This window comes from Coptis chinensis, chromosome 4 (assembly GCF_015680905.1).
Source record: "Coptis chinensis isolate HL-2020 chromosome 4, ASM1568090v1, whole genome shotgun sequence".
Taxonomy (NCBI): domain Eukaryota; kingdom Viridiplantae; phylum Streptophyta; class Magnoliopsida; order Ranunculales; family Ranunculaceae; genus Coptis; species Coptis chinensis.
This window is the reverse complement of record NC_141459.1, coordinates 82,643,612-82,671,006: the sequence shown is the minus strand read 5'-3', so window position 1 is coordinate 82,671,006 and position 27,395 is coordinate 82,643,612. Positions and strand designations below refer to the sequence as shown.

General features: G+C 37.4%; 1 protein-coding gene across 15 annotated transcripts; it reads left to right on the top strand.

Moving 5' to 3' along the window:
- The first annotated feature begins 881 nt into the window (after positions 1-881).
- On the top strand, positions 882-26,414 carry LOC147505152 (multiple organellar RNA editing factor 5, chloroplastic/mitochondrial-like). Of its 15 annotated transcripts, none has more exons than XR_015193233.1 (10): positions 882-1,988; positions 2,357-2,451; positions 2,539-2,607; positions 8,307-8,592; positions 9,874-9,974; positions 10,096-10,152; positions 10,408-10,609; positions 23,913-24,007; positions 24,097-24,162; positions 24,653-25,058. XR_015193233.1 is itself a non-coding variant. In XM_086557741.1 (7 exons), the coding sequence occupies exons 1-4, from the start codon at positions 9,589-9,591 to the stop codon at positions 10,596-10,598; spliced, it is 402 nt and encodes a 133-aa protein (XP_086413867.1). In that variant the 5' UTR covers positions 9,304-9,588; the 3' UTR covers positions 10,599-10,609; positions 23,913-24,007; positions 24,097-24,162; positions 26,217-26,414. The 15 variants fall into 15 exon arrangements, 4 of the variants coding, with proteins under 4 accessions (XP_086413867.1, XP_086413866.1, XP_086413869.1 ...); XR_015193234.1 differs by having other exon boundaries at positions 1,574-1,588; XR_015193232.1 differs by lacking the exon at positions 882-1,988 and having other exon boundaries at positions 2,315-2,451.
- The last annotated feature ends 981 nt before the right edge of the window (positions 26,415-27,395 follow it).

The following is a 27,395-nucleotide window of genomic DNA, read 5'->3' as shown; positions in this document are numbered from 1 at the left end:
TGCGCATTCAGTACTGAATTAAAATCCCCCAGTACAAGCCATGGTTTTTGTATTGTGCACGATATCTGAATCAGTTTCCTCCATAACTCTATTCTCTTCTCTCTATCATTGGATCATATATCACTATTACTACAAGGTTTTTCCCGTTCATCAATTCAGCTTCCATCATTATACTTTGCTCATCTTTTTCCATGAGGTTCATGTGGCAGTTCTGTGGGTTCCAACAACACCATATTCTTCCCAAGTCGCTATAATCATAGTTGTGTTCTGCCATCCATCCATTGCAGCATTTGTTCAGGACTGCTTGCATGTTCACTTCTTTTACTTTTGTTTCAACCAGACCAAAAAAATTTAACTCATACCGTCTGATCATATCCTTTACTTCGAACTTCTTAAAGGCCTTATTGAGTCCCCTAATGTTCTAGCATGTCGCACTACTCATAAAGATGGGTTTTGGGTTGCTAAGGATCCAAAGCGAGACCCTCCTTGTGTTGTATCCCTTTTAAGTAAACCTCCAGTATCTGTTCGTTTGAGTATATTGGTGACTCTTCCTTGTTTCTGCTTAACTCCACTTAAACCTGCACCTTGCAATTTCAATTTTGCATTCCTCTCCTCAGTTTCACTGTCCTTTTAAATATTCTTGGTACTACACTCTATCATTTCCTTCCCAGCTTGAGTCTTCTGTACCTCACTCCTTGTCTTATTCTCACCAGCTTCCACTGCTTGTGCTTGTTCTTTTTCCCTTTCTCTCCTGATGCTGCCTGGCTAGTACCTTTCTCAGTTTGATTAGTCGGTGTCTCCCCTTTTCCATCCTCAGCTACATCACTCACTATCTGAACCCTATCCTCTTTTGGTTCTGCCTTATTTTCTTCTCCATTTTTCTGTGTTTCTTGTGCTCTATCTCTTTTTAGCCATACCTCTTTTTTTGTTGCTTGTGTACCTTTCTTCCCCATATTCTTGCTGCATGTGGTATCAGTATGTCCAAACATTTGACATGTCTGACAACGTGGTGGTTTCCAGTTGTATTCAAACTGAATCTCTATTGCCCTCACTTCATCCACCACCACTGTAATACCCTCTGGGTATTTGCAGTCAATGTCAACTTCAATACATACTCGTGCATAGCTCATTCTTTTCTTTTCCTCAGTTAGCTTGTCTGCAAACATTGGTACTCCGATTGTGCTCCCCACCAAACTGAATCCTTCCTTATCCCATAACTCCATTGGAAATCCCTTCATAATAACCCACATTGGTAGTGTTTTCATCTCTTTCACTTCTGATTCGATAAAAAGCTTCCATGGCCTGACAACAAATAATCTGCTTGCAATGTGGAATGATCCAATATCCAGTACCTTCCATCTATCATCTTCACTATCAAACTTGAAGGTGAACATAGTTTCTCCATAAGTTTGCATCTTGAAACTATGCTGCGGTCTCCAAGTCTTCTCCACAGTCTCCTTGACATACCCATAACCAGGACGTCTCCCAATGAAATACCCAACCACTAGATCTTCATACTTCTTGTGGACATGTGTGAGCTGAGATGATTTTATATGCACCACTGGTTTCCCATTCACTATAGTAGGTGGTATGTACCTAAGATTTTCTTTGCCCACTGCTTCTCTACCCAGCATATCTACCCATGTACTCGTTTTTAGGGTTTCTACATAAGTTTTCTTTCCTCTTTTGACTTCTTCTGCCTTTTTTTCCAGATCCGAAATTATCGCTGAATTACTTCCTTCAGTTATCGGTATTGTTTTTGGTTCCTTTACCACTCCTACCTTACTCTGATCATCAGTAGCTACTACTTGACCTTCTTCACAAGCTGTCTGTTCATCTTCCTCTCAGCTCAACAGATCCTTATGAATCTTCAACATTCTTTTCGTCAGAAGTTTCTCTAACGATCCTTTTCCGCATAGCTCTTCAAACTTCCTTGCTAGTATCTCTCCATCCTCATCGTCTGTTTCCTCTCGTGGTGGTGTGCTAGGGTTTGTGCTGTGTTTTTTGCCTAATTTTTCCATGCTTTTTGAATTTTTTGTGTGAAATACCAATGATACCCCTAAGAAACAAATCACCCCTTAGAAGCCACCATTAATAACTAACCAAGCTTGACGATATCTATCATGGGTACTAAACTTCATTAATAACCAACCAAACTTGCCAAAGACCATGTACTAAAATAGAGACTCACCTTAACATATCTATCATGTATCTTGTTTTGGTGCCTTTCTAGCCATATCTCACAATTGTCCTATGCGCAGATTTTTATTTGAGTATATGTTCATTTTCTGCTCATATGGTATCCGTCTTATAATCCTATTTTAATTATTGCCTTTTACATATACTATTTTGATAGAGAGGAAGCAGAGCAGAAAATTTACATTGTTTGGTACGTGTCGCCTCTCGGTTTTGCAGCTGAAATTGATGCGGTGACCGCAGATAAGCTTAGAGGTATGTGTATACATAGTTCAAAAATGAGTCATTAACAATTTAATAAGTTGAAGTCTTACTGAAGCTATTTACATCATTTCTGTACAGGGCAAGCATATGTTCTTGAAGTGATTCCAGATTATGCTTTTGATGTAAAGGATATGGAGGAGCAGGGAGGTAAGCATTTCGGTTTCTCGGCTTTATGTGTATTTCAATTGTGTATTTATACCCCATTTGCAATATGCTAAGGATGAATATTTATGGCGGAGAGTCATGGTAGACTAGTATGGAAAGGGGGAGTGCAGGTGGTCTTTGAAGGACTCTTGGGAGGGTTTTAGCAGGGCAGTGGGACAGTTTTTAGAAATGGTGACATTTATACCTTGCACTGGTGAGTTCATTTACGCTTGGGAGGACATTTTTGCCACTTGCAGAGCAATTTAGTTACACATATAGATTGGCATGCAACAAAAAAGGTTGGGTATCTACCGATTTGGAGTGAACTAATGGAGGGGTTCTCTGAAATGTTTTGCTTAGAAGTAGGCTCAATGACTGAGAAAGAGATTATGGGGTTTTATTAGATTCCACTCTTATACTGGGAATAGCTAGAGGGAGATGGACTTAAGAAAGTGGATCTAGGAGAACAAAGATGTGTTTACTGTGAAATCCTCTTGGTCTTTGGCAAATAATTTGCTTTGCTTCATCTTGAGGCCACAGAGAGAATAATCAATTTACGATATAGATATTGAAGAATTTGGAGCAGCTCCATCCAATTCAAATTCAAAGTAGCCTTCTTTTTCTTTTGTTGGCTGGCCTACTTGGGAAGTTCAGAACAATCGATATTGTAACTGGAGGGGTATGAATGTAAAAATATCTTTGCTCACTATGCAAATCGGTAGAGGCTGATCCATCTTCTTGTGCTTTGCTGATGAACTGCAAAAACATGTATAGGCCAAAGTGTTAGATGTATACTGATGCGAGGTGCACATCATGTGATATCATGGTCATGACATCACCATGCCGCACCACCAGCTGAAAACGAGCTTTAATAGTTTTAATTCTAAATGATTTTTTAGTAGTTAATTATCTTTTGGGAAGTCATTTCAGTTTGACTTCCTTATTAGCTTTATGATAGTTGCAAATTAGTAGATGGCTTCCTAATTGGTTTTGGGAACCTTACGATATTATAGTATGGCCTTTGACCTCGGAAACAAGTCATATAGTATTGGTTGCGATAAGGTGAAACACAGTGTTTAAACAGTAAAAATAACAAAGAAGCAACTGGCGTTGGAACTCACAATTGTTGAGGTTCTGATGATTAATAAAATTACTAAAGCCACAGGATGAGTGACAACTCGGCAAACAAATGGTTTACGTGTGTTAACATACTTTTATGTTGGGGCAACATGGTGACTAGGGAGGTCGGCTTCCTCCTCCCTCCTTTACCGAATGAAATGACCACCCTTAAGTAGTCAAAAATCAACATGAAATAAATCTCCTTTCTGTTTTAAGTTTAATTGAAAATAGCAAATTACACAAACTATGCAAATGGATGATGGATATTCTTCAGTATTTATCTATTTCTTTCATTTTAATTTTAATTTTTTTATGTTTTGATTTTTACCGCACACATAAGATTTTGATAAACTCGAACATTTTTTGATTTTATTTTATTTGGCGTCACCACGGTAGAGAATGGATGAGAACTGAAGTAAGTAGAGGCTAGAATGATCGACCGATCTATCTTCTCCTTTCTCGTATGGTTGGGAACAGTTATCAGAAAAGGAAGGTTTTGGAGGGAAAGAGAGGATATGATTGTCTCACCAACTTTAAAATTACTAGTAATAGTAAGAATTGGTGCACTAGATCACAGAAGCAGTTTAATGCTACGTAATTCCTGATCTCCAACTAAAGCTTCCCATTAGAGCTATCCGTAGTTATCAACTGAATGAAGTGATTGTTGTACTATGGATTGTATTTGTAAAGCAATATGCAGAACACAACTTTAAACGTATGTTACACGGACACGCCATATTTTAAAAATAATATGTGTCGGATGCATATCCATGTGTTTATGGCATACACACGGACACATATTGTATGTGATATACCTCATTTTGTAATATTTCACTGTGTCAAACAGTCCATATCCGACACGGAGATGGACACACGTATCCATGTAAATGTAACTTATCTTTAAACAGATATTGAAGGTCCATCTTGCCATGATATGCATATAAAGAAACTTTGAATGCGAATGGATTATGTATCAAAGTCATTTTAACCAATGGTCAGGACCTCATATATGTTTAGGAAACACAACATTCTTTTGATCATTGATAGACTTTCGATTTGGTATGAAGATTTTAAGTGGTTTTAATGGTTGGACTTATCCGAAAAGCTAGGGGTGGCAGTTTTGTACACGACCCGCTAATCCGACACAAATCTGACATGAAATTAGCATGTTCGGGTTGGAAACAAAGGCTTTTGGATCATTTAAGGGTTGACCTGCCGAACCCGTCAAATAAATGGGTTAGGTTAGGGTCACATATGTTAACCCGAGTAACTTGTTAGTAGACCCGATTAGTTCTTGGGTTTAATGGGTTGGGTCATCAACCCGTGACCTATATAACCTGTTTTAAGATAACTTTCTTTATTTTTTAAGATCTCATCATCCCAACTACCTAAAATAAACGATTAAAAGAAGAAGGATTAGTCGTCATATTAATTCATTAGATAAATATATGTTTCATTATTCACCTTTCATTAATATGTAATTGAATTATTAATGGTTTTTGAGAATTAATATATTTATTTATTTTTATTTATTTATTTATTTTTTTGATAAATAAAGTCGTGAAATACTAAATATTTTACATACAGGGTATATGTGAATCTGATCTGAAACTGATTTGAAATTGACCCACTGGCTTAGCAGGTCACCCGTTATATATGTGGATTGGATTTGGGTTTGACAAACTGACACGATTGTAATTGGGTCAGGTTTGGGTTTGCTCTCCTAACACGTGACCCGAATATGACACGACACGAACCCGATCCAGCACGACCCATTGCCACCCCTACGAAAAACAACCTGATGTAAATAGCAGTTGCTATTTATAGTAGCTCACAGACATACTATTTATAGTAATTCTGTGCTTACTCTTTTTAGCAATTCCAGGTTTTAGTTTGTTTAATTGTTTTTAGAAGTCCTATTAGTTTTAGGAAGTTCTTTCTACTTTCCTTATTGGCTTAGGATTGATGTTAGTTCCCAAGTGTTAGTTTCCTATTTGGATTTGGAAACCATAGGTTATTATAAATAGGGCCTCAAGCTGTAGAATTCATTAGTGTTGATGTGAGTACAAACTTGAGTGTTTGAGGGTTATTCCTGTTTATCCCCAATTGAGATGATTCTAGGGTTGATTTATTTCAATTGAATTTATTTAATTATGTTTGTTGAGTGTTACTCTTTAACTTTTAGTTTAGTCTTGTGTTAATTTTAATTGGTGTTCATTTTACTTTCTGCTTCAGCGAGTAGGTTTCATCACAACCTTAGAACCGTTTCCAAATGGGTTCAGTTTTCATTGATTCTCATGATCTCCACTGGAAGTATTGAGTGACATAGTAACCTGCCCACAATCTTTCAGTGATAGAGCCTTTTATTAGAGGGAGACCTAAGGACTATTATGGAGCTGAGTAATGCTTTGAGAGTAAATAGAGTGGATTGAGTATTTGAGTGATGTAAAGCCTTGCATATGAACAATCCAAGAGGGAGTAGAACTTGATCCCATGTCTTAGAGGTGATAATTATTGTCATGTATGGACATGGAAGTTGAAATCTTCCATCATCAAGTTTCAGTCTCTTGTATGTTAAAAATTATTCTCCACTTTTATATTTGTATTGGTTCGAATTATGTCTCCTGAATGTGTTTTTCTTTTACATTCTCGTTGCTGCGGGTTGTGTTCCGGTTAACTGTACTATGGCTCTGAAGGAGGATAACATCGACACCTATATTTAAAAAGTCGGGATATGACACCTGGACATAATAAAGGTTATAAAGTCTCAATACAATATTTTTGCCAGGTTGAATAGTGATACACGTATCTGTGCTAATGTAAATTAAATTTGATGGCTATTGCTAGAGGGAGTAAGATTTTACCCCATCCTTAGAAGGTGATCAGCATTGTTTTGTGGAGCATGGAAGATTTATGGAAAATTAAATCTGTGATCATTAATTTCAACTCCTTACTCTCCGAATTCTTTTGTCATCTTATTTGACCTGTTTCGTATGTGTGAACCTTTACTTTTCTATATTTGTTTTGGTTTGGATTCTGTTGCTTGTTTGTTTTGTTATTCTATCTTTCGAGGCTGTGATTATGTTCTGATTAGTTGCAATTTTCTAAACATGCAACTTGTAATTTGAAAGAGTTTTTAGCCAAAAGGTATGAAGTTGTCCAAAATTTACACTTTGGTCAATTTGGTCCATCAGTTGAGTTTCGGCTAAAATCAGGCGACAGAAAGCTGATGTGTATAATATTGGAACATTTCACCACATGTTCTATTTTCTAGTAGTGCATGTTGTACTTATGTGGCAATTCACTGTACACAACTAATTACCAAATTGTCATTGAGTTTGATGTAAAGCCATTTGATTTAGGTGACACATGTTTTAATCTTACTCATATGGGAATGTAACGGCCCCTATTCCATATTATTTTCATCATCTTCTTCTTTCAACCATCACCACCATCCTAACTACCACGTCCAACTATCAATTTTCAAGATCAAACAATGAAACTCTTCTTCAATCAAACTAGCCTAATATCCAAAATGGTAAATCCATAACTTCAAATTTTGAACCTCCAACCACCAATACTTTGAATATAAAAATTTGGGGGTTTTATTTAGGATAATTTGATTTGTTATAATGAGTGATTGAAGAAGAGTTTCTTTTTTAGCTTGGAAATTTAGGTAGTTGGAAATGGTTAGGTGGTGGTTTAAAGAAGATTATGATGAAGATAATATTATATTCAGGCAGTTAGAGTATTATGAAATGACTCGTTAAGATTAAAACATGTTCACCGTGGAAATTTGGTAAGTAGCTGGGGATAATGGATTGTGACGTACACAACTAGGAACTGTGCGACAGTACCAATACTGTCCACCCCGCTTTCCAACACTTGAGTACCAATACTGTCCACCCCGCTTTCCAACACTTGAGTGCAGCCGGAATTCAACCGATGGGCTAAATTGAAAATAAATAAATAAAAATGGTTTGTGGTATCTGTTGGAAATAAGGTTGGATAGGCTTCACCAAGATTAATGACTGACTCTATCCTATATGATATTAGATTATGGACTAATCGGATATTGGGATGTAAAGGATCTATCCTATCGGATATTGGGAGTTTCTATCCTATCCGATATTAGATGAAATATTTCTATCCTATGATATTGGGATGAGTATATAACTCTATCCTACTCGAATTGGGGGAAAGATGACTCTATCCTATCCAATATTGAGGAGGTGGAACCCTATAAATTCCCCCAACATATTAATGATGTCGAACAACAGCTCTCTTTTTAATTTTTTTGAACCGGTAATTTTGGAGCAGGTGGTAAATTGAAAATAAATTGGTTGGAATAAACAAAGTTAAGAAGAAAAAATGGTTTGTGATCAAAAATCAATTGAATGATTTTAGTTATTTTACGGACGTAATTGTGATATAATGAATTTGACAGATATTTCCCAAGATCAATTGAATGATTTTAATGTTTATGGACTAAGTGTAAATGTTTGACAAATTTCTGGTACTTTCTGTTAAAAACTCGGCTTAAATTTAAAGGCATTTTTTTTTTTGGATGCTCTCTTTTGCAGTTGTCCTATATTGCCCGTCGTCCCATGGATCAAGATTTAGTTATTATCGTCCAAAATGTGAGGATCATGTTATTGGTATGGAGGATCGTGTTGGTGAATTTGGTGACACAACTGATCCACTCGTGTAGTTTGATTTGTTTCTAAATGATCCTTGTCTGATTGAATGTACCCCGAGGTTTGATTGTAGACATTGGTTTATTGCTATGGAGAAAAAGCATGTTCTTTTTGCTTCTATGTGAGATAAGATTGATTACTATATTTGGGCATTGGGTGAACTTGTTGGAAGGTAAAATGGTACAAAAACATTTTATTTTCTTTTTGTGTCCCTCACCCTGTAAGGGATGAATTTCTTTAATTTTATGTTATTATATTTTGTTAGAGTTAAGTAACGAAATGACCATTATTTATTTATTTATTATTATTTTTTTGAAAGTTTGGTGAGTCCACTTTATTTTTGCTGAATTTGAAATCGCATTTTTAAATTTTTTGCAATTGAATGATTTTGTTATATTGGCCGAGGTTGCTAGCGGACTGATGGGTTGGAAATTATTTTATTGCTTGTCAATGCTATATTAGTTTTTTATTTATAATGACAAGCCACATCATTATAGATGAAGTTATGAACAAAAGAGGCATTGAGGAGAAAAACAATTATGGGAATGCAAGGAAAAAAATCGCCAACGCATCATTTTGTTCCGTCTGTTAATGGTTGTTAACAGCAATAAAGAGAATTACTCATTTGCAAAAATTAACAAGTACACATCCAAATTCTTAAAAAAAATTGGACTCACCAAATTGAAAAAACAGGTAAATTACAGGAACAATGTCAAAAGTTAGTTCTAAATTTTACAATTCCTTTATTATTTTGGCTTATGCCATTTGTAGTGTTTGACTTCAAATATGTTTTTTACTGCTTGTTCCTTTTTCTATGGTTATAGTTTTAGTAGGGTTTTGGGTGTGTGGGTCTTAGGTATCGAGTCATTTGGTTGTTTGTTCCTGTTCCTTTCCTGTTCCTGTCGCAGACATTTTTCTGCTTGTTTCTGTTATAGTTCGTTACTTTTGTACCACTCAAATCTACCCGTCTTCCTCACCAACCTTCCCTTCACCTGCTAAATAGTGGTTAAATTAGCTTCCCATACCATCCCAGTCCCACACCAGATCTATGCGTCTTCCTGACCAAGTTTCTCTCCTTGATAAATAGTAGTTAAGAAGTTGTTTGAGATGTGAACAAGAACTTGTGTTGTAGCTGACATCAGCTTATGAAGGATAAGCAAACATCATTATGGAATTTTTGGGGCTGGTTATATTATTTGTAGCAGTGTATCACATTATTTGGTAGTTTGTTTTGGAGTTATTACGATTAAAAGAATGTCTGTAATAAATTGACCGAGCTGTGTCTTTGTAGGTCTATCTCCAACATAACCACCCAAACCCAAACTTTGTGGTTGAAAATTTGAATTTATTGTTTTCTTTTGTTTTCATTAATGTTATTCATATTGTATCTTGTATCGGAAAGTTCTTTTTAAATTGCCTTATTATTAATTATTCTTATCATTTTTTCTTTCAGTCGACAGGAAGCGAAGAAGAAAATTTACAGGATTGTATGTGAGAATCACTTTGTCGGTTATGGCGCCAAAATTGAGGAAGAAGTTTCAAATAAGCTTAAAGGTTGGTGTGTGTGTAGTTTAGTAATCAGTACTATAGTTGATTGGTTAGGTTATTTTTGAAGTTCCTAAAGTACTCAATGGGATGGGTTATATCTTTAGATGTTTACCAAATTTTTGTACAGGAATGCCCGGGGTTCTAGCAGTTCTTCCAGATTCCTTAATAAACAATTGCCGGAAAGGTAACCTTTATCAGTTTATCCTTTTGTGATATTATGTGTTTTGATGTAAGTGTATTATGAGGACCAAACCCTCTATGTTGTCTTACATCCGGAAGTTAGTGGTTTTGCTCTAAAGTTTTGATGTAGTTTTATTATTTACTATTTTATCAATAAAAACATCTTCAACACTTCAAAGAAAGCCATATCGGATGGTTGCTTACTAATTACTATGCAAACTTCATTTGTGGTCTTTTCATTTTCTTTCTTCTCAAGCAGTCCAGTCAATTGCTCGCTTCAGTCCAACGAACCGAAACTACCACCTTAATGATATATTCAGTTATTATCGCCTGTCTGAACGTAACTTGGAGCGGAATTCAGACAATTGGCTTATTGTTATAAAGCAACCAGACGGTGAATTTGGCAGTGAAGAACAAATAGTTGATTTTTGTATTCAGATGCTAGCTTAAGTTCTTGGAAGGTAACACAAGTTTTTCAAAAGTTCAGTCTTTTTCGTATACTTATTAATCTATTGATGTTGTTTTGGTGCATTCAACTCTTATAGTTTTTTTTTTACCCCTATTTTATTAATCATAAAAAAGCTTGTTACATCCTTACATATATTTTGCCATTGGCATCATCAAACACTATTTTCCTAATATCTTACAGTTTCTTTCATGTAGTTCTTTATTTGTAGTTATTTGTACTGCTTTTAGTATAATTAAGTGCATTTGTACTGGATATTTGCTTTAAGATCGAGGTTTTTTCTTGTATATGAACACTTTTGGTTTAACCTTATGCCCACTTTTGAATCCTTAGTGTAGTTTTTGACTTGGCAACTCATATTAAAAATTTAACAATCATGGAATGTTAGATTTAGCTTATTCAAGATTTGCAGCGCCTTGAGATGATTATCTCAACACACAAGTTAGTTATTTCCTTTTAAATTAGTTCTTATTAGTTATTGTCACCAATTGCTGCAGCTCTAGCTACATAGGCACTACACATTTAAATAAGTTTGTATGGTCGCCAACATTGATACCCTGGATTGCATTTAATCCCACATCGGGCAGGAGGTTGTCTTGGATCCTAGATATATTATAATGCTCCAAAGTTATTAGCGTTAGGGCCTGAGAAAACCCTGCACATTTGATAGGTGTGCTTTAGACTTGTGCTTTTAGGTGGGTAAGTGGGGATAATGTTGACTGCTGGTATGTGGTGAGTCGTTACAAACTGGTATCTGAGCCAAAGTCCACTCGCTATTAATGTGTTGGCTTTGTGGTACTCTGGATTGGGTTTAATTTTACATTGGATCTGATATGTAGCTGTCTTGGATCTTGAAAATGTTGTAGTGCTCTAAAATCACTAGGGATTATACTCTTGATAGTCATTGATTTCCTTTTTGAAACTCAATGAAACTAACAAGCACTGGGGGGAGAAAAACAGATAAAATTTAGAGAACTTAAACTCATGTTTCAAATTAGTAATTAAGATTTGAAAGGATGGAAAACGGTAGATCCAATGGAACGAGAAGACGGCAGTTTGCCGTGATCGAGGGCAAATCTTTTGAGTTTGAGTGGTGGAGAAATGCATCAAGGAACGAAGAGGTAGGAATTACAGAGAGAGGGAGGGGTGGAGTCTTTGTCTGCTCAACCTTGGTCGGAAACGGGAAATGGTTGGGCGGTTTGCTATGTCAATGCTCTTTGGGCTTGATCAAGGCAGGAACATCGGTGGGAAACTCAGATGTCTCTGGACAGTTGTTTGGGACCGTCAGACACAATGATAGAGGCGAATTCCTGCAGGTGATGTTTTTTTCTAGAGCTCGTTCAGAGAGAACCAAAACACTATGTTTCCCAGCAGGGAAGGACAACAATGGATAGGCTGACGCAGGTGCAAAGATCTTGAAACTTTTGAAGCCCCAACCAAGCGGCGTGGCTTCGACTAATCATGCCTTAAGTTATGGCAAACCCCAAGTGCCAAACCTGGAGAGGAGAGATTTAAATCCTACATCTGAATGGCAAGACCTTACAACTCTAGCGTGGGAGGCTGGCGTGCCAACAATTACAGTGAGATCAATGGGGTCTGTCCTTAACTCTTCGTGGTGGACTTTGACAGTGTTATGTTCTTCTTCTAGTAAAGGGACACCGGACTGGGTTTGGGTCAAAAGTAATCTTGAAATAGTGTTCGGCCAAGTTGACTTCAATTCAGGATCATGGAAGGAGACGAAGCGCTGGTCTTTTTCAATCAGAAAAGGATGTTGAGAGACTTATCAAGATGCCTCATCTTTGGTGTGGCGAAGGAGAAATCATTTTTAGGCGATGGAACCCCGAAGTCGGGAGTGTCAATGAAAATCGCTTGGAAGTTGACGGAAGTTTGGCTTTCCTTCTCAGGAGTCCCTATTCACTTGAAAACCAGAGAGATTGCAAAGGCTCTAACTAAAGCATGCGGTAGCTCGATGGACCTAGAAGAGAACTCTCTAGATGTGTGCAGAAAGAAGATTTGGGTAAAATCAAAGGTGGGAGATGTGGGGTTGGTTCCTAGAATTATTCGTTTGGAGGAAAGGGGCTATATGTTCCCTATTTGGGTTGAGGTGGAATTAGATGGGGCAAAGGAGGTTGATATACCTAGTTGGCCGGAGATGGCGAACATTGGTAGTGTGGTGGCGGAGAATGACACCGGAGAGGGAGTAGCAGATCAGGGTGATGAGTACAGGAATATAGCTAGCAGTCCAGGTGGCAGCCATACACTGGATGCATCAGGTAGACTGTTGGGCATCGCGGGAAATGTTCAGAATTCAAATTTTGAATTGGGGATACAGTCGCAGGAGCATCCTTTAGTTGTACAAGATGGTGACACCCCTCTAGTTGGTGATGGTCAGCATCACGTTCTGGCAAAGTGTGAGGCAAGGGATATTGAGATGAGTAGTACTGAACGACCTCAGAGCTGTGTACCAGAGTGTGATAATGTGGTTAGTGAACAGGTGGCAGAACAAGATAATATTGAGAGTGAACAGGTGGCTGAACAGGTAATGTTGTGGTGGCCACACAATTTGTATCTCAAATAGTCCAGCTAGAACATGAGTCTTTAATTGTAGCACAAAACAGGAAGTATGGGGCCCATAGAACAAGGTGGAGGAGACATCTTTCGGTGGGTCAAAAAGAAGCCCATATGGGTAAGGTAGGAGATCTCAGTCAGTGGGTGATATGGGCTTCTACCGTGGCCTAACAAATTTAATTGGAGAATGGGTATTTCTACTGCTTACAAAGGTAGGGGTAAGCCTGCGAATCCAGCCCACCACAGAAAGAGAATTGAGGTAACAGATCCAAGCCCATCTTTGAGTCTTAATGAATATGTCTCTTCAATCAATGGAGCAGATAATGCTCTTCCATGTCGTGAGCCGATTGATGACCAACCTATAGACGACAGCAGCAATGGTGGCATTGGACATGTTGTGGTGGACAGGGATGCCGTAGGAGATCAGGAATCGACTATGGCGGGGGATAATGTAGGTACCCATGTCGATTAAATTTGTGTCTTGGAATTTAAGGGGTCTGGGAAATGATGAAACATGCAATAACTTACGGTTACTGATAAGGAATCATAGCCCTGTAATTTTATTATTACAAGAGACCAAACTGGGGGAGGGACAACACTCTATTCTTGGGGATTTGTGGAGACAACCATGGGAGTATGTATGTGTTCCAGCAATGGGTTTAAGCGGATTGTCAGGGGGAGTTATGGTGGCATGGAATTCAGACTTAGTTGAAGTTATAGACAGCTTGTTTGGGGCATACTCATTATCCGTGAAGTGCAATCTTAAAACGAGCGGTTTATCTTGGCTCATGACTGGGGTCTATGGTCCAAATGATGATAGTAGTTGTCACACCCCGAATTTCGACAGAATTCGGAAAAACATTATTTGTCCCCGACTCTTCGATCTCCGAGGTGTGACGCACTCTCCACTTCCAAAAACCCATAAACAGGTTTAAAATATCACGGATAATTAAAACCAATAAAAATTTCAATTATACATAAGTCCTCTTCATTACAAAAAATTCCCAATTAAGATTAGGTTACAAATCTCTTTTCAATAACTCTTTAATTAAAATATACAAATGAGAATACAAAACATTGTCTAGACTGAAAAGCTATATCACCTCGAGGGAAAAACAAAAGCGATCAGGAGATGTAACGCTTAATGCAAAACCCTGGCGGCAGCCTAACCTTCTTCAACACTAAACCCAAAACTTATCAACTATGTTCATTGAATGAACACACCCGATAAGCAAACATGCAAATCGGTCGAGATTATAAACAATGTTGGTGTGAGTAGCCCTAAAATACAAATATACTTATACATATATATACACAATCCACAAGGGCGGTTAGTTCCTCCAATCGCCTTTAACTTTCAACGACTAATATAACATACTCAAGTACAATAATTAAGGCGGTAGTTCCTCCATCGAGGTTTTAACTTCTCACTAACCACACAAACAAACTATACACATCATAAATAAGGCATGTAGTTCCTCCATCGAGCTTTTTAGGTTCTAACTAAACAAATAACCAACCAAACATATTACCATAATTAGATTATTTGGGCTTTCTTTGTGTGTCCCTAAAATCACGTCGTATCTATGTCTTACCTAGTTTTGGCTACCACAATCGCAGAACCCAACGCCAAACATGTACATCCACATGCCTCCCTTACATAATGAGCCACTCGTGCGTAACCACCTGGCGGGATGCCGCGACACCGTAAATCCTCACCACGGAAGCCAAATCTATGTAAGCACCGCCACTATTCGGCATAAAATATTATAAGATCATCGTTATTTTGCGAGCGGAATAATCAAACCACTATTATTACTTTCCGGGGAGGGCCGCCGAAGGCCATTCAAATTTTAAGCAAACGCCGAAGGGCAGCCCGAAGGCCATTCAGATTAAGCTAAACGCCGGAAGGGGCCAATCACATGAGTTGTGGTAGGGAAAGGTTCTAGGATTTTCGTTATGTAATTTATTCGGTGTCATACATTAATGACTCATAAACATTTCTACTATATCACGTCTTGGTCAATTACCTTATTGCACTAAGCCATAATATCTAGAAACATCTCAATTATATCTCATAGTCACTTTCGTTCCTTCACGCGTGCCAATATATTATTCAGACTACACCACACTCCCAGGTAGATAAATATTCACCGATACTATATTAGCATCTCACATATAAAATAATGGAGTGTATATACATTTCTCCAAGATATTGCATTAATATAACTATCCCAAAGATATTATATCATGTCACAATGCTTCAACGTATCGCATACATTTTATTATAGCATTATTAGGAATATAATATCTCCTAACATCTCAATATCGTCGCGTGTCAAAAAATACACAACATCAAGGTCAAATCTTTCTTAGATAATGACCACCAAATTATCTGAAATTTTGACATTTTATTACTATATGTGTCCATATAATATACATAAAACGAAGCACAAATAAAATCCAAAGTCCACAATCAAAGCCCAATATATATATGTTTTTACACTACTCACGCCAAATCTAAATTAGATAATGACAAACTCAAATTATATAATATTCGACAACGTTTTATTATTACATTTATCCATATAGTCAAATATGTGAAAAACTGGAAAAGTCAACGGTCAAACTCAAACGGTCAAATGTCAAAGTCAACAGTCGACGGTCAAAGTCAAAGTCAACACATCATGGTCAAAGTCAACACATCATGGTCAAAATCAAAGTCAACCCATCATGGTCAAAGTCAACCCATCATGGTCAAAGTCAAAGTCCAATGTCAACGGTCAAAGTCAACCCATCATGGTCAAAGTCAACACATCATTGTCAAAATCAAAGTCAACCCATCATGGTCAAAGTCAACACATCATGGTCAACGTCAAAATCAACACGTCATGGTGAAGTCAAATGTCATTGTCAAAGTCAAACCAATGTCGTTTAAGGTGTTCGACGGGTTCAGGTCATAGCCATGGTTCATGGCTAAGTGTCAAAGCAGTGCATGGCTCGTGGATGACTCACTGACCGGTTCGGACCTAACCGGGCCAAGCCCAAACCTTAGAACCCGAAAGTCTAAACATGTAAAGACACAAATAGATCTATTTTAAGTCCAATGGATCGGTCCCAAAGCAATATTAAATGGCCCAAAATAGTTAAGTGATGGCCCAAAGGAAACTAATCAAACCTGGTCCAACACAATAAATGGGTTCGCCCATCAATTTAACTGAACTGGTCCACAAATTACAAAACAAATAGAAATGGCCCAACCACTTAAATTAGATTTCGCCCACAAAATTAAAACCGAATTTCGAGTTCCTCCATCGAAATTTCGCCAAGCCATCAAAACATTTCGCCCAACCACTTATGAAATTAGGCCAGGCCCAAAGCGAGAACCGACCGAGCCCCAAGCCCAAGCCGTCAGCGGTCTTCCTTCCCCAATTCTCCTCCACCACCACGAAAAAATCCGCCACCGCCCTCCATTAACAACCACCAATTTAAACACACGGTTTTGATCCTCATAACCATCCCTACAACTTTAACAAACACAAAAATCTCAAATCCTTAACTTCGACATCACCAAACTAGATCCGGATAAAATTCGGCCACCATTAAAGCTTGTTTCAAGCTTAAATCGACAGCCCCCAACCATCCCTTTACTACCACCAAACATCATCCCATCAACCCACCATACAAAACACGGTTTAAACAATTGTTAACAACGATAAACCCCAAGTCCCAAGAATGGCAAGAAGCGCCATTAACGCCTCCAACCAAGCTTTGGCAGCCCCTACTTTCGCCCTACACTACCCCACTTCAATCACCACTAACCAACATCACCACAAAAAAACAGCAATGACCAGGTTCAAATTACCGCCATTCTCGCGTCCTTGAAGTTTCAAATCCTAAAGTCGGATAAGATAAGCTATAAGGCATATAATCAACGGTGATTTGGTGCTACATCCCCGACATCCCCGTGCGCACACACACAAAGAGGAGCCGCTATTGACGCCTTCTTGAGTTCAACAGTTCCAAAACGCAATAAAGTCAATCACTTAACAAAAGATACCCTAACATTATCTAGTTTAAATCAATTCGACAAAATCGCAGAATAACTACAACCGAACAAACCGAAAATGAATAGAAACAGTTGACAGTAGAATTTTGTTGGTATACCAGAAAAACTATAAATCCGGTGAAATAGCAACAATAGCTACTCACCTGTCTGAACAGCTCCTACGAATTCCTCCGAGTCCGAGCCGTCGCGCTCCACCCTCCAGAAATCCAGCTTTTTCCTCTGCCTCCATTTTCATTATTTTATTATTCTCTGAACCCTATTTTCTAGAAAAATGTGTTTATATACTTGGGTCCGAAACCCAAGCCCAACCTGAACTTCGGCCCAAAACCGGGCCGTATCCCGAGTCAATCCGGCGAATTTTGAAAATAATTAATTTAATTAATTAATAAAATAGAAAAATCGTATTTAAAAATACTGGCGATTCTGATGAGTCGCACCATTTTTGAATGAATTTGGAAGATATAAAGTATGGTCTGATTTACCATGGTGTATCGGTGGTGACTTTAATATTATTCGGTTTGGTCATGAAAGAAGTGGTGGGAGTAGACTTACGAAATATATGCGTAAGTTTGATGATTTTGTTTTTAGGAACTGCTTGGTTGACTATCCTTTAAATGGGGCCTTGTATACATGGGCAGATAGGCGAAGTTTGAGTAGGATAGATAGGTTCCATGTTTCAGTGGAATGGGATGAACAATTTCCTCAAGCTAAGGAAATAGCCTATCCTAAATATATGTCTGGCCACCTGGTTATATTGTTGGATTGCAGTCAGTCGACAAGAGGACCTTTACCGTTTTGTTTCGAGCTTATGTGGTTCGAAGATGAAAATTTAATGCGTTTGATTGATGAGTGGTGGTCTTCTTTTGCTTTTGAGGGTCCTCCAAGCTTTGTGGGGTGGTGCAAGATAAAAGAACTCAAGAAAAAATTGAGGGTGTGGAACAAAGAAGTTTTCGGCAGGGTGGACTTGCTTATCAAATCTAAGTCTCAAGAGATTGATGAGCTTGACAAAAAAGAGGAAACATCTATACTATCACTAGATGAAGATTAGTGCAGTGTCTTGAAGTGCAGGGGTGTGTCTTGAAATTGGGGTGTGGCAGATTTGGTATCGAGCATTTGGTTAGCTTAGACTTAGGTGAGTCTAGGTGATTCTCGGATCGTGATTTATGGGTAGTGTTTAAGGAGTTTTATTTTCAAAAAACTATTTCATTAGTTGTTTTATTTTTACAAAGAAAATAAAATAGATATAGAAATAAAGAGAGTCAATATTTTTCTTGATTTGTTTTGCGTGTGTGGACGTATATATCTATATTAGTTACTCTTGTGGAGTGCATATGAAATGCTTTTATTTTTCCTTATCATATGAGGAGTGGTTATATGTGTAATATGTTAATTAGTAATGGATTTGATCAAGATGATGTGTACTGCTATAATGTTGTTTTATTGTTTGTGATCATTTTCACGTGGAGTATGGATTAAGTATGACCACATGTTTGTGAACTTTGTATTTGAGTGGTATGATATTATTCAAGAAATAATAAGATATTTTAATCTATATTGAATGAGTTGTATTATCTGATGGCTTTGTGACGTACTGAGTAAGGAACTAATTGCCTCGGTGTTGGAGAAACTATCTCGCCTCCCTTTCATTACCGTTAATGGATGAATAGTATTTTAAAGTATAAGAGATTAACTGTTAGAGGTGATTAGTTAGAAATAGATTGAATATAATAATAAAATATACATTATATTCTTTTTGAGATGTATATGTGAAGTATTTGATATATAAGATGTTGTATATATATGAGATGTTGATTGACCCATGTGTTGGGCAATGTGTAGCCGAATAGTGGCTTGATATATAAGATGTTGATATATAAGATGTTGTATATATATGAGATGTTGATTGACCCGTGTGTTGAAGCTTCGTGGCGAATAATTGGCTTGATTATTCGTTCGCAAATATTGGAGCAGGCGGCGATATTTTATGCGAATAGGGGCATTACTTATATAATGGCTTAGTGTGAGGATTTACGTGTCAATGTCTGACATCCATTTCGGGAGTTGGTTCACGCGAGTGGTACATTATATAAGGGGAGGCATGTGGATGTACATGTTGGGGTGGCGATTGTGGTAGCCGGGAAACTAGGTAAGACATAGATCTGACGTGATTTTAGGGACACACAAAGAAAGCTGAAATAATCTAATTATGGTAATATGTTTGGTTGGTTATTTGTTTTAGTTAGAACCTAAAGCCTCGATGGAGGAACTACATGCCTTATTTATGATGTGTATAGTTTGTTGTGTGGTTAGTGGGAAGTTAAAGCGCCTCGATTGGAGGAACTACCGCCTAGATTATTGAACTTAAGGATGTTGTATTAGTCGTTAAAAGTTAAAGGCGTCTTGATGGAGGAACTAAGCTGCATTATGGATTATTGTATGTATATGTATAATTATATGTTGTATTTTAGGGCTACTTTTTTTTGACATTTTTATAATCTTGACCCGATTTGCATGTTTGCTTATCTAATGTGTTCATCGATGAACATAGTTGATAAGTTTTAATGAGTTTAGTGTTGAAGAAGGTTGGCTGCTGCTTGTGGTTTGCATTAAGCGTTACATCTCAGGATCGTTTTGTTTTCCCTTGAGGTGATATAGCTTTTCGATCTAGACAATGTTTTTGTATTCTCATTTGTATATTTTAATTAAAGAGTTATTGAAAAGAGATTTGTAACCTTAATCTTAATTGGGAATTTTGTAATGAAGATGACTTATGTATAATTGAAATTTTTATTGGTTTTTAATTATCCGCGTATTTTAAAAGCGTTTATGGGTTTTGGGAGTTTAGAGTCGTCACCTCGGAGATCGAAGAAGTCGGGACAAATAATGTTTTTCGAGTGCAATGAAATTGGGGTGTGACATTCCTGGCTTAGAATGAAGGAGTGTGGCATATTATTGAAGGTGGATATAACCAAAGCATACGATTGTGTTAACTGGGATTTTCTCGATTACTTGATGAAAAGGATGGGTTTTGGTGATAAATTCCGAGGGTGGATCAGATTGAGTATCTCTTCGGCCTCTTTTTCTATGCTCATTGAAGGTTTGCCTACAAGGTACTTTAGAAGCCAACAGGGTCTGAGGCAAGGAGACCCGATATCTCCGTTCTTGTTCAATACTAAGGTATGCCCGTGCCTACGGCCCGCAAGACCTCGACAAACCCTCGCTATTTACCGACAACTCGTTGCGCGCCGGTCATCTGGTACGACACGATCTTAAAGTATGAAAATATTGACCACACAATTCAATTTATAAGCCCAGCCACAAGGCCATCCCAATTGCCCATTATCTATAAGCCCAACAATTTATGGGCTAACTCAACAATTTATAAGCCCAGCCGCAATTGTTGACTTTTGGTTGATTTTTGGACATATCTCATGGTATTAATTACACTTAACAAAATTGTACAAACCCTCCAAACACTTGGATCGGCCATGTCACAACTTGCTAAAAGACAATGACAACCACTGGATGGAGACCCTGCGGGCCCCACACCATTGCTTTTTATTTGTTCAATATTGTGATGGAGGCTCTCAGCCGTTTAGCCTTAAAAGCTATGGAACTGGGATATATGAAAGGCTTTAAACCAGCTCCTACTGGTCCGGAGGTGAGCATTCTATAGTTTGTCGACGATACTTTGTTTATGATAGATGCTTCAGTGTCTCAACTTTTGGTTGTCAAAGCTGTACTTCTGATTTTTAAGGCGTTGTCAGGCCTCAAGGCTAATATGACGAAGACCAATTTGTATGAAGTGGGTAAGGCTGATAACTTGGAAGAGTTGGCTCGAATTATGGGATGTGGTATTGGTACTCTGCCTTGTGGATATTTGGGTTTACCTCTCGGTGCATTATACAAGAATAAGAAGATATGGGATCCCGTGATAGAAACCGTTCAAAGAAGAATGGGTTGGTGGCAGAGGAAACTTCTTTCTAAAGGTGCGAGATTGATTCTTATACAAAGTGTGTTAGCTAATTTGCCAATTTACTACATGTCCTTGCTTACGATCCCGGTTAGTGTGGCTAAGAGAATTGAAAGAAGGGTTAGAGATTTTATTTGGGGTTCCACAGAAGTTAAAAGGAAGTACCATTTAGTGAACTGGAAGACAGTATGCACACCCAAGGAGAGTGGTGGTCTTGGTTACCGCAACCTTGTGACAATGAACAAAGCACTTTTGGGACGTTGGTCGTGGAGATATGGAAATGAAGTTGATCCTTTATGGAAGAGAGTGATTGTTGCGAAATACGGAGTTAGTAGGTATGGTGGATGGCCTAACCAGGTTACACACTCACATGGCATATGTCTCTGGAAAGGAATTATCGCAGCTCTCCCTGACTTTCGAAACGGCATATCCTTTGTCTTGGGGAATGGTAATAGCATTCGGTTTTGGTCGGACCCATGGATTGGTGCTGAACCGTTACGAGTGAAGTTTCCTTTCATTTTTCAGGCGTCAAGTTTGAAGAACGGCATGGTCAGTAAGTTTGGCAGTATGGATTCGACTAGTATCTCTTGGAACCTTCATCTCAGGAGAGCTAGCAATTACTGGGAAATGCAACAATATGCAGAATTTACTGCTATGTTGGGCAACATTGTCTTAACAGATCAACGGGACTCGTGGTGCTGGCGTTTGACTAATAATGGTGCTTTCTCTGTTAGTTCCTTCTATGACGCCTTGACGGGAAGTAATACTGGCAATGCTCACGGCAGTACAAGCTTCCCCACAAAGTTGGTCTGGAAAGTCCCCATTCCACTTAAAGTCAAGTTCTTCTTTTGGGTAGTAGTGCATGGACGAACTTTAACAGCAAACTCCCTTATTCGTAGAGGAATGGACATCTCCCCTGTATGCTCTATGTGTCAAACCTTTCACGAGAATATTTTTCACTTTTTTTTCATTTGCTCTTTTGCGCTGGAATTGTGGGCGCTTATGATGCAGCCGGTATGCATTGCATTTCGACGGATAGCTCAGGTAGATTCTTTGGAGGAATGGTTAGTGGCATGGCCTAAACTCAGAGGAGTCGGCTTCGCTGCTAAGGTTTGGAGAATGACTCCATACGCAGTGATTTGGGTATTGTGGAAATCAAGAAACAATAGTCTTTACAAACAAGTGTACTACAGCTGAAAGAGCTTGTGTGGAAGTGAAGGCTTTCTTATGGTATTGGTCCTCGGCAACACTAGAAAGGAAGGACTACAGGTTCAGGGACTTGGTGCTTAACTGGCAGGGGATCATAAATAGTGCTTTGTAACTGGTGGAGTGTTATCTTTCATGTTGGAGTAATTTCCTAGTTGGTGTAGCTCTTTGTTTCTGTCATGTTTGCGCTTATGGTGATCCTCTCTGTCACCATAGTACATCAATACTGTTGGTTTGTGTGGTAAGTATATGTAGATATGTAATTGATTCCTTCCATTAATAAAATTCAATTATCAAAAAAAAAAATCACTAGGGACACCCTTTGGGAAAAGCCCACACCCATGATGGATTGGATTTGGACTTGGCCTTTGGGCGGCTAAGTGGGGAAAGTATAGACTGTTGGCATTTGTTTGGTCGTTCACCATCGTTGACACCGACATGGATGTCCAATACTTCTATAATAATAGTGTGTACTGACTTGAAATTTCTGATTTGTTGATCCATTGTCAAGGAATTTGCTGATGTCATGGGTTTAGAAAGAAAAGAGGAGACAATTTGGGAAGAGACTTAGGAGAAACACACCAGACTTGGTTTTGGTGTTACCCTTAAGTCTAAGAATATAGAATATAGAGAACTCTACATTTTAAATAGTGGGGAATGAGAACATGATTTCTCCTTCCGCCATATGTGCTTCCATTTTGTAAAGACAGCCCACAATTTGACATACAAAATGAATGAAAATCTAGTCTTTTGCGGATATGAGCTAGTGACCATAAAAATCACCATTACAAAAATCATCTCGTTTGATATCCTTTTATCCTAGATAAAAATTGTTGGCAACTTAAAAAATAAAAATCGAACGACCCATAAGTGTCCAGGTTTTGCAATGATCTTTTGCCAACGTTAAAAATCATCAAACGAGATGAATTTTTGTAGAGGTGATCTTTATGATCAATAGATCATATCCACACAAAACTAAGTTTAAATCATTTTGAGTAGATAAAAATGCCTCACTAATAGGTTTGGATTAGGAATTTAAAGCCTTGCATCATAATAGTTTTGGAAATCCGATTTTATTATTGTATCATAGCGTGCTACTGTGTTAAGCCAATGCAGGAGCATCAAAATGGACCCACTAATCAGTTGGACTCACCACTAGTTTATTCGTAGTGTGTAGTGTTCTTTATTTTGTTTTATTTAAGTTTATAGTATATTATTATGTGCCATTTCTTTTGAAGATGTCATGTGACTAGCATGTGACTTTAAGAACAATAGAAGGTTTTAAAGCTTGTTAGAGTATGGATGGATAGGATCTTAGGGTAGTTGGTTCGCATAATAAAATCTTGTATTGAGCCCGCCTAAGCAGCTTTTGTTCACTTTATCAAAGAATGATGATAAGAACTTTAGGAGTGCCATTCATATCATTCATGTTAGAATTATTTACTGTTTTTTAATTTTGAATTTCTTTGACAATTTTTTTAGCGAAGAAATTGCGAAAGAGAAGATTTACATTGTTTGGTGTAATGCTCCATTTGGTTTTTGTGCTGAAATTGCTGAGATGTTAAATAAGCTCAAAGGTTAGTGTATTATTAGTTTGGAAATGAGTCATTGAATATACTTTGTAAGAGGGAGTCTTGCTGAAGCTACTTAAATAATTTCTGTGCAGATCTTCCGAATGTTCTAGCGCTGCTTCCTGATTATACTCATCATGATAAGGACAAGGACTGTGGTGGTAAGTCTTTTGATGTCATGGATAATTTTGTTAAAAATTGTATAAGTAATATTAGGGAGGGGTAGAGCCACTCCCTTGTTTACCGTCCCATGTACATTTTCGTGTAAAAAGTGTAACTACAACTTAAGTGGAGTACTGATTTTTTGGTGGAGATGATGTCCTACCATGAAGATTATCCTCAGAGATAGTCTGTCTAAACTTGTCAAAAGAGTCGGTAAAATGGATACCATTAGATGAAATACCAAAAGTTTAATCACAATGTTTCACATGTGGGAAGATACTTCTGTTGCACTATTTTCCCTATCAACTTGAGCTCGAACGTTTTCTAATTTCCTGGTCTTGATTCTATACATTTTTTAGCTGAGAATGAGAATATCGTGGTCTTGTGATCTTCTAATTTTTCATTTTTTGTTGATATGCTCTAGCTTCATCTTTAAAGTGGAGATATCATTAGTCTTGTTTTGACAAATTTTAATCCTTTCTGGTGCAGTCCTTGTTATTTCCGCTTCTTGCCCTTTGAGACCTGATTGGGGTCATTTTCATAGTACTTTGGATAACGTTTTTAGAGATCATGAGAAGGAACCTATTTATGACGTGGTTCAATCAAATTGTTTATGATGGGGCGGGATTTAGCATTATTCCCATGGTAGTTGTTCGATTACCACCTACACCGAAGATGGGCATATTATGATGACGCGCTGGTGTTTATGAGATATTAAGAATAAAGCAAGTATGTGCGAAAAGAATGTGTCCAAACTTCAAAGTGACCATTTTTCAATCTACTATCATTATCGTTTTTTTTTTTAAAAATGTATCAAGGTCTTGTAAGTTGTAACATTCATTATGGTATTTGAGTGTACATATTTTAACAAATAAATATGTGACATGTGGAAACATCTTCTTAAGGCTCGGATATGGTCTTGGTGTGGGTAGGAAGTACCATGACACCTTTTAAGTCCAAATCCTAACTCACTTCCTAGGTTCGAAAGTAAAATAAGAAAAGGAGGTTCGGAATTAGTTAGAGTAGTAGGCTCGGAGAACTAGAGGTTCATAACTGGTTGGAGTAGTAGGCTCGGAGAACTGGTTGGGAGTAGTAGGCTAAGAGAACCAACTCCTGACTATGAACACCAAATCAGGAACTACTCAATTTGGAACTCCAACTCCCAATCCGAACCTGAATATGTTTTTTTGTTGTTCAAGTCAATAAATGAGACTTATTGATTTGGGAAACATGAGCTTCTAGAAGAGTCTAGAATAAATAAGATTTATTAACTTGGGAAACATGAGTTTCTAGAAGAGTCTAGATAAGACTTAACAAGATATTGTTTCCTAGTTAAATACTAATTATTTAATTTACAAATAATTATGGTAAATCTAATCTATTCTTATAAATAGAATATTTGAACTATGTTTTGAGTTTGATTTATCTTCATAGAATACGTAGGCAGGCTATTAAAGAATATGGTTCAGCTCATCATCTTCTAGATCTCTTATTTTTTTGATTCAATACTTCTCATTGTCTTGTGTTTCTCAATTTGGAAAAATCATCACACAGTATTGATCATGAAAAGTGAAGGAAACATTCAATATCAAATTGTGCAAACCGTGATGTAATGTTGTTTCAAAAGACGTGTTGTATCCCGAGGGCCACTGTATTCAAAACATAAAACTTGGACTAATTCAGTTGTAGCTGTGGGCTGCCACCCACCATAAATTTCTAAATATCTGAACCCTAACTAATAACTATAACAGCTTAACAATGTCGTTTACACACTCCAACTCATGGCGTTTGAAATTTGTTAAAAAACCACCCCGAGTATCAGGTTACAAAAATTTAGGCCCAATCACTCAAATTGGAAATTATTTATGACTCCAGGACCGGGTAAGATATATTTACGGTTTTAGGACAAATCAACTGGGTCTGTAAGTAATTACGGTTCCAGGACAATTTTTTCTATTTTTGTTTTATTTAATTCCAATAATAAACTTCTCCTCTTATACATAATGCCTATGGAGATTCCTAAAGATTGTGATATAATGTCACCTGATGTTAGGAGAGGTCCCGGAAGGCCCAAGAGAAAGAGGATTGAAAGCACAGGAGCAATAAGCCGAGGCGTATTCGTCAGAAGCTATTGCAATTGATTGAACTTCTTGTTTTTTGTTAGAGATATTATTCTTTTGAAATTCTTTTTTTCATGGATGGATAATATTAGTAGTTAAGACATACATATAACAAATAGTATTAAATATTAGACTGGAGTTGTTTAATTCATTACCACTCTCGTCCCAATATATATGCAGTCTTTATTTTCATGGTTGGAAGTTTGTTTTTACAGGTATATGGTTAATACCAAATTTATGTATTAAAGCTACACATGCATACTACCAATATGCATGTGTATAGTGCACCTGCATACACCAGTTTGCATGTGTTTTTATTTCTACCGTGCATACGCATAATATTATTAGTTCTCCCACTCTACTTATTCCTAGTATGTAATTCTTTGTTTTTTAATTTTTACATACTTTAAGACTCCAAAATTTTATTGGCTTCTAAGCATTGCGCCACACGCATATATACACAATAAAGACCAAATTTATGTACTAAACTTTAGACTATTTAGTTGGTGTGACAGGCATGGCAACATTGGACTGATAGAACAACCGTAGAAATGATGGCCAAAACTTTACGAGATAAATGGCTAATGAGTGAAGCTTTAAAATGTAAACAATTTGTAATACATTCTCTTATTAGTAGTTCTTTTTTGAACGTCTTTGCTATTTAATTTGCAAGTCTCTTTGGTTCAATATCCCCCGCTCATCGTTGCTACCAAATTTATGTACTAAACCTTCATATGCTTACTGGTAATATGCATGTGTATAATATACATGCATATTACCAGTTTGCATGTACTTTTCTTTCTACCTTGTGCTTACGCAAACCTATAAACACATGCATAGACCTATATGCATGTAAAATCAATTAGCAATATACATGCATATTACCATTTGGATGTACTTTTCTTTCTACCTTGTGCTTGGGTAGACCTGTAAACACATGCATAGACATGTATGCATGTAAAATCAATTCGCAATACACATGCATATTACCAGTTTGCATGTACTTTTCTTTCTACATTGTGCTTGCGTAAACCTGTAAACACATGCATAGACCTGTATGCATGTAAAATCAATTCGCAATACACATGCATATTACCAGTAAGCATGTACTT